Source organism: Amborella trichopoda, chromosome 13 (assembly GCF_054954075.1).
Source record: "Amborella trichopoda isolate Santa Cruz 75 chromosome 13, AtrichopodaSantaCruz75HAP2 v2.0, whole genome shotgun sequence".
NCBI lineage: Eukaryota > Viridiplantae > Streptophyta > Magnoliopsida > Amborellales > Amborellaceae > Amborella > Amborella trichopoda.
Genome location: NC_142348.1, coordinates 684,086 through 698,012, shown reverse-complemented (window position 1 = coordinate 698,012; position 13,927 = coordinate 684,086). Strand labels below are relative to the sequence as shown.

The following is a 13,927-nucleotide window of genomic DNA, read 5'->3' as shown; positions in this document are numbered from 1 at the left end:
ATCGTCTCGTTATATACTTTTCCTCTAGTCCCTCCTTAAAAGAACAAACAAATTATGAATTCCTAGACTATTTACTTTTTGGCATTTTATTATCAGTCTCTATCTCTAAGCACAACCGATAAATCCATATATATATTTGCTCTAACTAATTACTGCATTCTCTCTTAAAAGTGTATGGAGAGCAGGACTCTCATAGTTGTATTTCCTAAATTTTCCAAAAGCTTATTTTAAATTGCCATTAATTAATTTTGCAGCAGGTATATTTGCTATACAAACTAAAAATATTGTCATAAGTCAGGTGTTATAAATAAGATTTCTCTAAAGAATAGCGAAACCATCCAATTGCATCATCATTGCATGACTTGATTGAAAATTTCTCAATTAAAAGAAAAGAACAAAGCGACTTAAAGTTCAAAACAAATTCTCGAACTTTGTGACATACTTAAAGAAATCTAATTTGACATTTAATGACTAAGAGTAATTATAATCTATTTGTACCAAAAATAAATGACCTCATAGTATACAATCCTGATATTTTAATCACCATGACACGTAGGGTAATCACAGTGACATCAATAGCCATTCATTTGAGGGGCCTTGGATAGAGTTGGAGAGGTGTCAGTGGCCCTAGATAGGTAGAGAGATGTCAGCTTTGAAGGTAGGTCCCACTCTATGAAAACTTGAAAATCTTGAAAATTGACAATCTAAAAATGCAGTATAGGATGCATTATTTCTAAAACATGAATTTTTTTTTTTCATGTCCATACATCTTGATGTCGAGATTATCAATTTGATGATATTCGGGCATCAAAACAACTTCTTCTAGTGAAAGTTTTGAAGCAAGCTCTAATTTGATTGTTTAGAGCCTAGGCTTTCCCATTTTATAATCATCCTAGGTCGGTCAAGAAAACGGACGATGGAGATTTGAAAAACCGTTTCAAACATGCATCATCCGGATCTAGAACTATGGTTATTATCGAGATTGGACGGCAGATGGCCCCATGGTGTAGCAAGGATCATACGTCCCTCTATAAATGCAATACCAAAGAGAGAGAGAGAGAGAGAGAGAGAGAGAGCGGGGTTCACTTCGAACTCCAAACAGAGAGAGAGAGGGGGGGGTTAACAGTTGGAACTGCGAATAGAGGGAGGACCCTCTAATAAAAAAATGTGGGTTGATAGGTTTCTTTGTATGGCAGTAGTCATTGGATACTCAATGTTTTTGGCCGGAATTTGTGCCGGAAAATCACCGGAGAGATCAGAATTCCCACCGGATTTTTTATTTGGGGTGGGATCTTCAGCTTATCAGGTGGAGGGAGCTTTTCTAGATGGCGGAAAAGGACCGAGCATATGGGATACTTTCACCCATGAATTCCCTGGTATTTTCGCAAGTGTTGTTATTCAACGAGAAAGAGTTACAGGTTTTTCCATTTGAGAATGAATTTGTGTTTAATCTTTTACAGAGAAGATAGCTGATAGGAGCGATGGGGATGTATCAGTGGATTTCTATAAACGTTATAAGGTCTCTTTCTCCCTCCCACACTCTCAACCCTGCAGTTCTAGAGAATTTCAGCCATCGTCGCCTCCTTTTATCTGACCTTTTAGGTTCATGTAATTTAAATGTGTCTGAGGATTGGTAGTCATTTAATTTTAATCCGATATATGACAGTGTTGGCAGCTTATACTCAGTTGCCCAATCAATCCCAAATAATAATTTTTCCTCTGTTTTATTTATATTTTTCTCGTTTGATATAAGAAGAATCAAATCAGGGAACTTGATCTTTTTCAGGAGGATATAAGGAGGGTTAAAGAGATGGGTTTGGATGTGTACAGGTTCTCTCTCTCCTGGCCTAGGATTCTACCAAGTAAGCCATAACAATTCATGGTTCTTTAGGGGCATAATAATCATCTATGGTAATTATCTATGCTTTTTTCTTGTCATAATTTTGTATTCTTCTAACTAAAAGCTTCATTGAGTAAATGAAAGAATACACAAAAACAAACAAAAAGATAAAAAGTAAAGCTACGTGCATAAGACTAGTACATGTTGATAAGAGTAGTAGATGTGCAAAGGTGTGATCCTGATCTTATTTTTGTTCGGGTCCGAGTCTGTGTCCAAACGTCATGGTCGATCGTGCCTGACACACTCCAGCTTTGTGCCTACCATCTATTGACCGGTAAGTTAAGTTGTATTCATACTCATCAAGTATTACAAAAATAACTTTTTTTGGTAGTATTATTTTTCACTTTTAAATTCCTATAAAAAATAAATAAGGGCTAGTGTCCTACCCATTGGATCTCACACGCGCAGCACTCGCACCCCTTTGTAGGCATGTATAGGAATGAGTCACGCGTAAGGAACACGTGTTTTGCATGCTTTGTATAAATGTCAAAGAATTAGTGTGTTTTTATATTTATATCACTCTTTTTTATACTACATTCTTCAATGAGAGACTAAAATCTACTATTTTTTTTATTTATTTATTTAAAACTTAAAAAAAGAACACATGTCATTTTGAAATAACATAGTATTTTATTATGCTAAAATACTAACGGTAAAGTGGGTCACTTTCTCACTATGGGAAATGAACTTGGAAAGAGAGATCACATTATTATTTTGGAGGCACGTTTCAATATTAATGGAAAGTGGGCGATAGGCGAGCTACTCCTCGAAAGACTCCTTCAAAGATGTTCTACTTTTTCTTTTCCAATTTTGTTTGCTTTTGGAAACTAGTACAAGCATCTGCAAAGTTTTTTAAGATTTCAGTCCTCTCTCTCTCTCTCTCTCTCTCTCTCTCTCTCAAAGAAACACTCCTTTGTCACGCTGAGGTTCACATAATTGTGTGTAAATAACATTGCTATTGTTTTTTTCTTTTATTATCTTTTAACATATAGGAGGGAATTTGAGAGGAGGAGTAAACATGGAGGCCATCAAGCACTACAACAACCTCATAAATGAGTTGATCCTTCATGGTAATAATAAATATGATGCCAATTTTATATGCAGAGTAGTATCATGCAACGGCTATATAACAATATAATGAAACAATCTTCAAAAAATATGGTAAAATTTATCTGTTGAATTTCAATATTTAAATATACACATTTTTCATTTTAATGAATAATTACAAAAAAATAAAATTTGAAAACAAACCCAATAGAAATTTTAAGCTCAATTAGTATATGTCATCCATTTTAATGAGATGCTTAGATTTAAGATTTTGTTTTTCTTTTTAAATTTTTAGATAGCTTCAGTATCATTATTTAGATTAACAATGTTAAAAAAGAAAAAAAAAGATGAATTTGAATGTAAAGGACTAGACCCTGAAATTCACCAAATGAATGCTCTAGATTCATTGTCAGAGGGGACTCCCTTTTACCATATCTAGAATGCAAATTGAATTTTTTTTATTTTAGATTGATTATTGTGATGAATAGAGTGTGTGTGCAAAATTTAAGGTCATACAAATTTCACAAAGATGGTTTTTTAGAAGTGTGGTTTCATTATACTATATTGTTACGGTGACATGAAATTATTCCCCATCTTATATATCTTATTTTCTATTGTGCGCGCATTATACAATTGTGATTGCATACAATGAGACGATTACCTTTAGTAGACAAAAGACACACCCTAAGTTGAAGTAAAATAAGATGAGCTTTGAGCGTAAAAGCTAGTATATCTTTGACTGCAAGATATAAGATTTACCATTTAATAGCTTAGAGTGATTGTGATCTTTTTGTATCAAGGGTAATACTTTTATTGTATACTCTCTCATGTATATTTACGGTATTTCATTATAATGAGCTGAACAGGAATCAAGCCTTTCGTGACATTGTTCCATTGGGACGTACCCCAAGCCCTCGAGGATGACTATGGAGGATTCTTGAGTTCTAAGATTGTGTACGTCTCTTAACCAATATATTTAACGAAAAAATCTTATATAAATGCGAGGCTCTAAACAATCAAAATAGAGTGCACCTCAAGAATTTTACCAGAAGAGGTTATTTTGATGCTCAAATATCTTCAAATTGATCATCTTGACATCACGATGCACGAACATGAGAAAAATATGGATTTGCATCTTGTAATGCATTTTTAGACCATCAATTTTTAAGATTTTCAAGTTTTTATAGATCTGCTCGATCTACACTATTTTCTAAACTTGAAATTTTAAATTTAGAGATGAAAATATATTTTAAGGCTATCACAAAGATTTTCAATATTGAAAGCACATTTCTCGACACTATTTGAAGGTGTGCTGTACTTTGACTGTTTACAGCGTCAGTGTTGTGTGTGGACGCTCTAAACCCGATGGGTTAATATTTGGTAAATAAAGTACGAGAAATAAAACATAAAATACACACCACAAGAACACACACTACAGGAACACAAAGATTTACGTGGTTCACCCAAGACCGCTACTTCCATGGGTATGGCAAATAAAAATCCACCCACTATATCAATAAAAGTTGCATCAAAGATTTTGGAATAAACCTCGACAAAATATCCAAGTCGAACAAACCCTTTTTAAACCTGCTCTCCCAAATGGCACCATGCCGATCTCTCATCTCTATTTCATAACTAGACTAGGAAGAGAACAATTTTGAGAGCAAACATGACTTTATCTCACTAAAGGGAAAACCACCCAAAATCTCCATGGGAACCGCTTTTCTACAAGAAATCAACATCTACCCAAAATCTCCATGGGAATTGCTTCTCTACAAGAAACCAACCTCGCATTCTTCAAGAGTTTTCAAAAGGCACCATCAATGTTTTTCTTCATAAGAAGCTCTCTTATCTAAGAGGAAATTGCATCTTATGTACAAGAGGCGTTATCTCCCTCTCTCTCTAGAGGAACCACCATTCCAATATGGTGGCCCAAGTAGGGCATGTAAATTCTCCGCACTTTCATCTCATATATATAAGATTAGGAATCCATAGTAAATAGGAAACTTTTTATTGATTCTACATATATCCCAAAACCATGAGATAAATCCAAGAGTCCTGATCTTTTTGGATTTTTATTTCTTTTAAGAAACTTACCATTATCAATCTCAATCCCACATAATATGAGAATATCTCAATCCTACATAATATGGATCAATTTTAAATATGGGTGATTTTGGATAGCACCAAATCCTACTCTCAGGTCTATACAAAATGCATCCCATAATTAAAATGAATCAAAAATTTCTTTTCAAAATTTGAGGTAAATATAAAGTAGGTGTGTCAATCCTCCCAAGACTAATTTTGTCAAAATTTCACTTTACGAAAAATTTGTCCAAAAAAATTTTAATTTTAGATATGGATCTTGCATCCAAATTTGTGTAGGTTTATTATCTAGACCATCATGTTCACGGATCATAGAGGGAAAAAGCCTTAAAAGGAAGCCCAAGTTCCATTCTTTCACTCTATTTGGTCAGCTTGAAATTTTACAATAGAAAAGAGAAGACCTTAACACTCATGTGTGCACGTACTCTGGTGGAATTAAACTGCATACTTACTCCCTCAGGGTAAAGTGCCACTTAAGATAATTGTAGGGGTTCACTTCAAAATCACCACATGAGTACCAAAAAAAAAAGTTTCTATAATTCAATTTAGGATGACGTCAGTTCAAAATTTCAAGTTAATTTTTTTAGTCATGTATAGAGTGTGTATGTTCTTTTAACCGATTTCAAATAGTTGGATAAAGCTCAGATGATGATTGTAAAATGTGTATGTTCTTTCTATCTCTTTTTTTTTTTTTTTTTTAAAAAAAAATTTGCATTGGTTGAGGGTATGGATTGATTCTAGGTCAAAGGCATTACATCCCTGAGGTCTGCAGTACAAAAAATACTCCTAGATAGGGTTTTACCAGAGGGAGTGTGAATTGTGAATGACATGACCTAGAATGATATATAATCTCTGGGCTAAATCAACATATGCATTGGTTGTATAGGGATGACTTTCGAGACTACTGTGATATTTGCTTTAGAGAGTTTGGAGACAGAGTGAAACATTGGATCACAATAAATGAGGGATGGACTATTAGTGTATTGGGGTACGATGATGGTATATATGCACCAGGGCGTTGTTCAATAGGGGTGGGAAATTGCAGTGAGGGGAATTCAGCAATAGAGCCATACCAAGTTGCCCATAACCTCATCCTTTCTCATGCCAATGCTGTCCAACTCTACAGAAACAATTACAAAGTAAGCCCCTCTCTTTGAACTTTGTAAAACCAAGGCGAAAATTATAGATACCCCCAAAACCAATTTTTTAGATATTTTTATCGTTCAATACTTTTTTTCTCATACCTTAAACTCCAATACTATTTTTCTTATATTTATCATCCATTTAAAACGTCAACAAGTTTAAAAAAAAAATGCCATTACCCTCTCTCTACATAAACAAAAATCTACCCATGTCGGCTTTTTGAACTCTCTCATTCTCTCTTTTTACTCTCCTTTTACTCTCTCTGCACGTCATCTCTCTCTTTTTTTCATTCTCTTTTTACTCTCTCTACACGTAATCTCTCTCTTTTTCTACTTGCCATCTCTCTCCTCGCTCTACCCATTCCCTCGCATATTCTCTCTCTACCTCCTCTCCGTCTCTCCCTCCTCTCATTCTCTCCCTCTCGCTCTCTCTGCTCCCAAAAACTTTTTAGTCTAGCACACTAGGTGCTGGTTTTTTTAGTCCGGCACACTAGGAGCCGGACCGCCTTAGAGGGACAAAGGCTTCTTTGGATCAATACACGGTCCAACACCTAGTGTGCCAGACCGTCTTAGAGGGAGAGAGGCTTCCCCAGATCAAAACGCACATTGGGTTGCGGTCCACAACATTTTTGTGTCATACTACAAAAAAATTTCAGTCCGGCACCTAATTTGTTAGACCACCTTAGAGGTACAGATGGCAGGTGGAGAGACAGAGAGAGATGGCAGGTAGAAAGAAAGCGAGAGGGTGGGTCTTGAGAGAAACAGAGAGTGAGGAGAGAGATAGCGGGTAGAGAAAGAGAGAGATGCATGCAGAGAACGAGAGAAGGATAGAAATAGAGAATTCAAAATGCTGACGTATGTCTAATTTTTGTTTGTGTAGAGAGATGGTAAAGACATTTTCATCTTAAACTTGTTGACTGGAGAGTAAATACAAAAAAAACAGTGCTGGGGTTTAGGATGTGAGAAAAATTACATTGACAGGTAGGATGTTTAGAAAGTTATTTGGAGGGTATCTATAATTTCCTTAGATAAAAATACAAAGTATCTCTGTTCATTGAAAACCAATACAAAATGGACCCAGTTTCTATGCAGCCAAGACTGCATATGTAGAAATTTGGGCCTATTAATAAACCTATTTTTGAGATGGATTTTTTGACATGATTTTGAAGGACATGTAATTTCAAAAAAAAGGTAAGTAAATTTTAAAAGCTATAAATAATAATTCTAATAAAAAAACATTCAGACCATTAGTTGCCATTGTTTTTAGATAGAACACCAACTTACATCCATCTCTAAAATAGATGCTTTACACTTTTTGAACCGCATATGCAGTCATGCAGTCCAGCCCACATGAAACAATTTTACATACAAATAAGAAAACAATTTTACATACAAATAAGAGTCTCTCTCTCTCTCTCTCTCTCTCTCTCTCTCTCTCTCTCTCTCTCTCTCTCTCTCTCTCTCTCTCTCTCTCTCTCTCTCTCTCTCTGGGATTGATTTTGTTGGTGGCAATAACTGTTGGGGTTTGAGGAGTAGAAAGCACAAGATGGGGTGCTGGGGATGAGTATTTATGGCGATTGGATGGTGCCCCTTACTAACTCCACCGATGATCAACATGCTGTCATTAGAGGACTACACTTCATGTTTGGCTGGTATGTATGGAGACAACTCTTTTCATTAGAGAGAGAGAGAGAGATTATTATTTCTTATGAATTGTGTGTGCGCATGTGTGTGTAAGAGAGAGAAACTCTTATTCTTGATGAATTATCTGTGTGCGAGAGAGATTCGAAATTGTGTATGAGAGAGAGAGAGAGAGAGAGTTATCTTCATTCTTCGATGAATTGTGTGTGAGAGATTGTATGTCTTAGTTTTTATGAATTTTGTGTGCGAGAGAGAGGGGGCAGGAGTTTCTTAATGTTGATGCAGTAAATGAAGAGAGAGTAATTGCAGCAGTTTGGTGATGGATTGATAGGTTTTTGGAGCCAGCGAGTCGGGGAGATTATCCAGCAGTAATGAGAGAATACGTGGGAAATCGATTGCCCAATTTCAGCAAAGAGGAAAAGGAGATTGTAAACGGGTCCTATGACTTCATTGGCATCAATTACTATACAGCTTCTTATGCCTTTGATCATCAATCTCTCCACCCTACACCACCAATTGACTACTTTATGGACACACATGTTGGTTTCACGGGTAAAGTCTTTTTTTCTTTCTTTTTTTTCTTTTTTTCTTTTTTTTTTTTTTTTTTTTTTTGTTGCGGAGAAGGCCCTTTCCCTTTACAGGAATTGAGCCTAGGATGTAACGATGCATATCTTCTGTGCTAACCAATTAAGCTTGAGCTCTTTTTCTATTATCGGTAAAGTTTTGGAAAACAGAGAGGAAAGAAATACGTGGCTCGTGTTTTTCTCAATTTTACACTTAAGTTTTACATTTGCCAAATGATATTTACTATACTGTCTATTTACTCCCTCAGGTAAAACCCCAACTAAGATCAATTTTAGGACCCCAAATTTTGGAAATATAACTTCTTTAATAGAATATTTTAATCTTAATAAAAAATATTTTCCTAATTACACCCTCCAGGCACAAGAAAAACATAATGTTTAAGATTGAATAGAAATAATCCAATTTATAGATGGTGAGATATAAGTATTAGAAAACTCAAATTTAAATTTCGTCTTTTAAAAATGATAATCTAGTGATTCTAAGGTTGTTACCAAAATTTTATACTTAAAAAATCCTCCCAAGTAGGTCCTCCGACTAAGGGAGTAGAAGTAAACTATGCTCCCAAGGGAACTTAGTATACGTGCTCTTTACTTTTGGATGGTTGTTTTTATTATTCCAATTTGCCTCAAATTCAATTTTGCCTTAAATTCAATTTTGAGATATTTTCTATGACCTCTAGGGAAGTACGGTACCCCAAAATCAAACTGCACATGTGGAGTGGTTTGACATTAGCAACATTAGACAATGTAGCCCAATATCAACTTGCCTCGTACTCAAAAAATCATGACCTAGGAGCAAATTTGATGTTAGCAACATCAAACAGCCGCATGGTTGGACCATGCCTAAGATACGGGACAGTTTAATTTCTGGGGTATTTTTGGGATCTCAAAAAAAAAAAAAAAAAAAAAAAAATAAAAGAGAAAAGAAAAGAAGAGGTTTGATATTGCTAATATCAAAAGGGGAAATAGAAATTAAAAAACCAAAAACAAAAAGTAGAACCTAGGTGTAAATTTGGGAAACGTAGGGATTATGTGGTAATTTTGCATTTGTTTTTTGGTCCGTATGGAATTTTTAATTAAGCTTTTAGAGAAATTTAAGTATAAACCCAAAATAAGCTTGGATTTAAATAATGGTCCATATTTGGACATTTTATCGTGAGGTCTAAATCTTTTAGCTCTTTTTTTTTTTTTTTTTTACCCACAGTTCAAAAATTCAGTTTTCAAACGAATAAAAATTTAGCACTTGAGCGATTCAAAAGTCCAACTTCCTGACCGATCCGAATATAAAAGAAAAGCCAAATGTTGAAGGGTTGGAAAGTTGAACTTTCCAAAGTGCAACAATCAAACCATCTTGTTGTGTTTTTCTCGTTGATGGCTTCATGGTTGCCATTTGCTAATATTTTTCTTCCTAATAATTTGAGGCTTTGTAGCTGAGAAGAATGGGGTTCCTATTGGTCCAAAGGTATGAAATCCATTATTTACATAGTCTTATTTTCTGTCATGTAAATTGAGTCTTGGAGCTGAGATTAATATTGGCAATGAAGGCGAATTCTACATGGATATATGTGTACCCTCAAGGCCTCAAAGAGGCGTTGGTGCATATGAAGAATACTTATAACAACCCCATCATCTACATCACTGAGAATGGTAAGCCAAGGCAAAAACGCATATTTCTATTCTTATTCTTTTATTGGGATTTTATACTATAACACAATTTATCTTTGTTATAAGAAGGTCACAATCCCATTTTGAAGAAATATTTAATCTGTCTATAGGTATTTCATTTGACCTATCTAAGGGGTTAGGGGTGTTTATTTCACTCCAAATTTGGCATTAATATTATATTGGGCTTGATGAAAATGCTTGTGAAAGAGAGATGGAGAGAGAGTAGGTTGAATAATGAAATTTTTAAGTAATGGTTATTCATGTAGGTAACCACAAAGTTTGGGGTAAAATAAATCCTCTTAAGGCCTTAATCTAATACTATTCTCTTTCCTAGAATGGGGGATTTATACTCGCCACATTTCCTCACACCCCAGAAGTACCATATACTATGTATGCATTTGGAATAGTATGCACCACTGATGTACCATACACTATGTATTTTGAATAGTAGAAAAAAGGTAAAATATCAATAACTGCAAAATAAGCTGTGCTTTGATAATAAAAAATTTGATTCTCTTTATTCCAAGATGAAATTAAGTAAAAGTGGAAATTTAGGTTTAATATGGGAAGTTGGGTTGTGTAGGAGTAAATGAACAAAACATGGAATTGCCTCTCGACGAATGCCTGAATGACACGTGGAGAGTGAACTACCAACGGGAGCACTTATCGTCTGTCCTAGAGGCTATCAGGTATGAAATATATATATATATATATATATATATATATATATATATATATATAGAGGTACCAAATAATTTTTATTCCCAATCTAGTAATCGGATTTTCTGACCTCCATTAGCACAATAATGAATATAGCATGAAGAATTTATCAAAGTTTTCAAGGATAGTAATCGGATTTTATGACCTCCATTAATGAATATAATATGAAGAATTTATCAAATCTTAACCGTGCCAAAAACAATGTTTGAAAGTTGAACTCGAGCTAGGTCTTGCCAAGTTCCCAAGCGCGAGTCACCAGCTCTGAATCCCCATAATCTCGAGTCAAACCATGTATCTCTAAATAAAAAAGTTGTTGATCATTTAATTGCCAACTCAAAACAAGTACTAATATTTTATATTTAAAGGTTTTACATCTAAACTCGCTATGTCTGTAATATAACTCGGACGAGTCCCCTATTAGTCGGTCTAAAATACTGTTGCGTTGCGTGTCCTATGGATGGGACACTATTTATCTACTTAACGGAAACAAGGCCCCTAAGAGTTTAAGAGCACATTTTCCACTTGGGTCAAGTGAAAAAGAGAAGACCACATCCAACATTGCTCCTGCGGAAGCATATTGTACATTAACTCTTTTGGGCAAAAGAATTATATGGGAGTACTTTTTCTATCTGAAATTTTGGAATTCACCATCAACAACAGATGGTTAATTTCAAGATAAAATTTCGATTTTGGGTTCTTCAACACTTAGAACTTACCTTTCAAATATTGGACCGTCCTTATTCAATTATGGGATATTAAATTTATCGACCAACCATGTGCACTTTAAACTTCTTCTTTTTTGAACTTGGTCACTGGGTTCAAGAGGTCATATGCCAAACCTTTGGGGCCCTAAAAATACTCCAAGCTTTACTTTTACCCGAGGGAGCAAATAGATAGTATGCCCTCACTGGAATAGCAATCTCTTGCAAAGAAAAAAAGAGGTGAGAGCACAAAAATTAGCACTCTAAGTGCACGTCAGAACAGGTGTGACATATTCCTCTTTTGGGTTTGTATATAATGAGCAATTATTTTATCAACATAAACTGTTTAATATCTTACCCATATCTTTCGAATTAATTTCAAAATACTTATCAAAATGAATTAGAATAGTTGAGAAAAGTTAAATTGTTAAATTGTTGAAAAGTTGGCTGTACTTTGATAAATTCTCTTTTATTTACTTCATTATACTAAAACGTACATCATCTTAGCCATTAGATCTCGGTTTAATAGGGTTGTGTGTTTTATTCAACATTCTTTAGACACGCTTGTTGAATAAACTTTTTTTTTCCATAAATATCAATTATTTATTCGATTGTGGAAAAAGTTTAAGTGCGTCCATGCCCGTATGCAATCTGCTTCCATAATCCAATTTTAGAAATTGATTTGGATTAAAATTCCTGCGGGTTAATCTCAAATCTCAACCACCGCTATCATCAGTATACAGAAGAAGGATTTATATGTTAAAAAATACCTCATTAAAAGAAATAAACTGAATGGTCCAAAAATACTTAAAAACGAAGTTTAAAAGTCCTCATTTTTTTAAATTTAAAATTGATTTTTTTCATATTCATAACTATTGTGGTCAAGATTGTCAATCAATTAAATTTGAGATGAGATCCATCTTAAAGATGGATCTTTGATGGAGCCTGCACCAAAACAGAGTAGGTCAACTGTCAAATGAAAACCCTGCTCTCCAGTTATTATTATTGGTATCAATAGTGCAATTATTATCAGCAGCATCATCACCATCACCATCACCATTAAAGAAAGTTAGGGCGTAGCCCCAAACAGATGTAGTGGCTATGGATTGAGGATCCAAAAATTATTTCAGAGCCTTGCAAATCCAACTATGGTCGTAAATAATTTTGGAACTCTAAAAACAACCCAAATAAGACAATCATTCCATAGAAAATGGACAACCCATAAAAAATGGTACAACTGTATAGAAAAATTTTAAGGTTCAAAATCTTTATTTTTACTATTCATGATTGCCGAAGTCAAGATGATAATCCACTAAGATTTAAGATTTGGGTCATCAATTCATACCTTAATAGGCTTAGCCTAGCTCGCACATACAAAATTATTTTCCCATTGTTATTGTTATTGTTATTATTATTGTTATTGGTGTTATGATACCATGACAATCTACTTGCAAATGTAGGGATGGAGTGAGGGTGAAGGGTTATTTTATGTGGTCTCACCTTGACAGTTTTGAATGGCAAGACGGGTACACATCTCGGTTTGGATTTTACTATGTCGATTTCAAGAACAACCTCACCAGATATCCTAAGCTTTCAGCCCACTGGGTCTCCAGCTTTCTTCTTGGAGTAAAAAACCCAAACCCTAAATATGAGGAGCATGGGCTGAGACACCATGTAATTTGAACTAAGATTTTTTTTTTACTGTTGTTTAATGATGTATTAGTAATGGACCTAATTTGCTCCCTATTTCTATTACATCTTCCTTTTTTTCATTTTTTATTATTCAATTTTTGTCTTTGTGATCAATATGGGATCAAATAATGACAAATTAAATTTTTTTTTAAAGGAAAATGGTTTGATAGGGCTGCAGTAAAGCCCCACTTTATAACTCATCAAAAATTGTAATTCACGTATTAGAAAGCCTTTATATCGATGATCTTCATTTGAACATTATGGTTGTGAAGAAAAAAAAGAAAGGATTTCAAGCTCTAAAAATATTGTTATTATAATAAATTATCTAGACCGTCCATATCTCCTTAAAAATAAGTGCTCATAGATTCGCAAGATCTATATTTTTTTTTAGTTTCGAACTTTATTTACAGTGTTGGAAATTGATTTTAGAGCCATCATGGAGATTTCCATTGTTTAAAGTGTTTTTCGCTAACTTTAAATATGATGAAGTAATTTTTTATTTTTTAAATGAAAGGAAAAATTACAAAAAAGCCCAAGACTACATTTTCTATAGAAGTTACCCCCAACCAATCTTTTTTCTCACTTTTTTTTCTAAAGCAAACTTTGTATACAAATACGCCCTAAAAGAAAAAAGTTCATTTTTTTTACATAGAAATGCCCTTTTCGTACATAAAAGTCATTTTGGACAGATTTGATATTGACTTTTGGACCCCAATAGTACACTGCTGG

The 13,927-nt window shown here is 34.3% G+C and overlaps 1 protein-coding gene across 5 annotated transcripts; it reads left to right on the top strand.

Annotated features, from left to right (window-relative positions):
* Positions 1-749: 749 nt before the first annotated feature.
* LOC18437420 (beta-glucosidase 24) lies at positions 750-13,278 on the top strand. Of its 5 annotated transcripts, XM_088856079.1 has the most exons (13): positions 750-1,376; positions 1,461-1,519; positions 1,787-1,862; positions 2,106-2,174; positions 2,893-2,970; positions 3,814-3,901; positions 5,940-6,192; positions 7,732-7,847; positions 8,168-8,388; positions 9,851-9,882; positions 9,965-10,067; positions 10,669-10,774; positions 12,967-13,278. In XM_088856079.1, exons 1-13 carry the CDS (start codon positions 1,166-1,168, stop codon positions 13,187-13,189), a joined length of 1,635 nt encoding a protein of 544 aa, XP_088712205.1. In that variant the 5' UTR covers positions 750-1,165; the 3' UTR covers positions 13,190-13,278. The 5 variants fall into 5 exon arrangements, with proteins under 5 accessions (XP_088712205.1, XP_088712206.1, XP_088712208.1 ...); XM_088856080.1 differs by lacking the exon at positions 2,106-2,174; XM_088856082.1 differs by lacking the exon at positions 10,669-10,774.
* Positions 13,279-13,927: the final 649 nt, after the last annotated feature.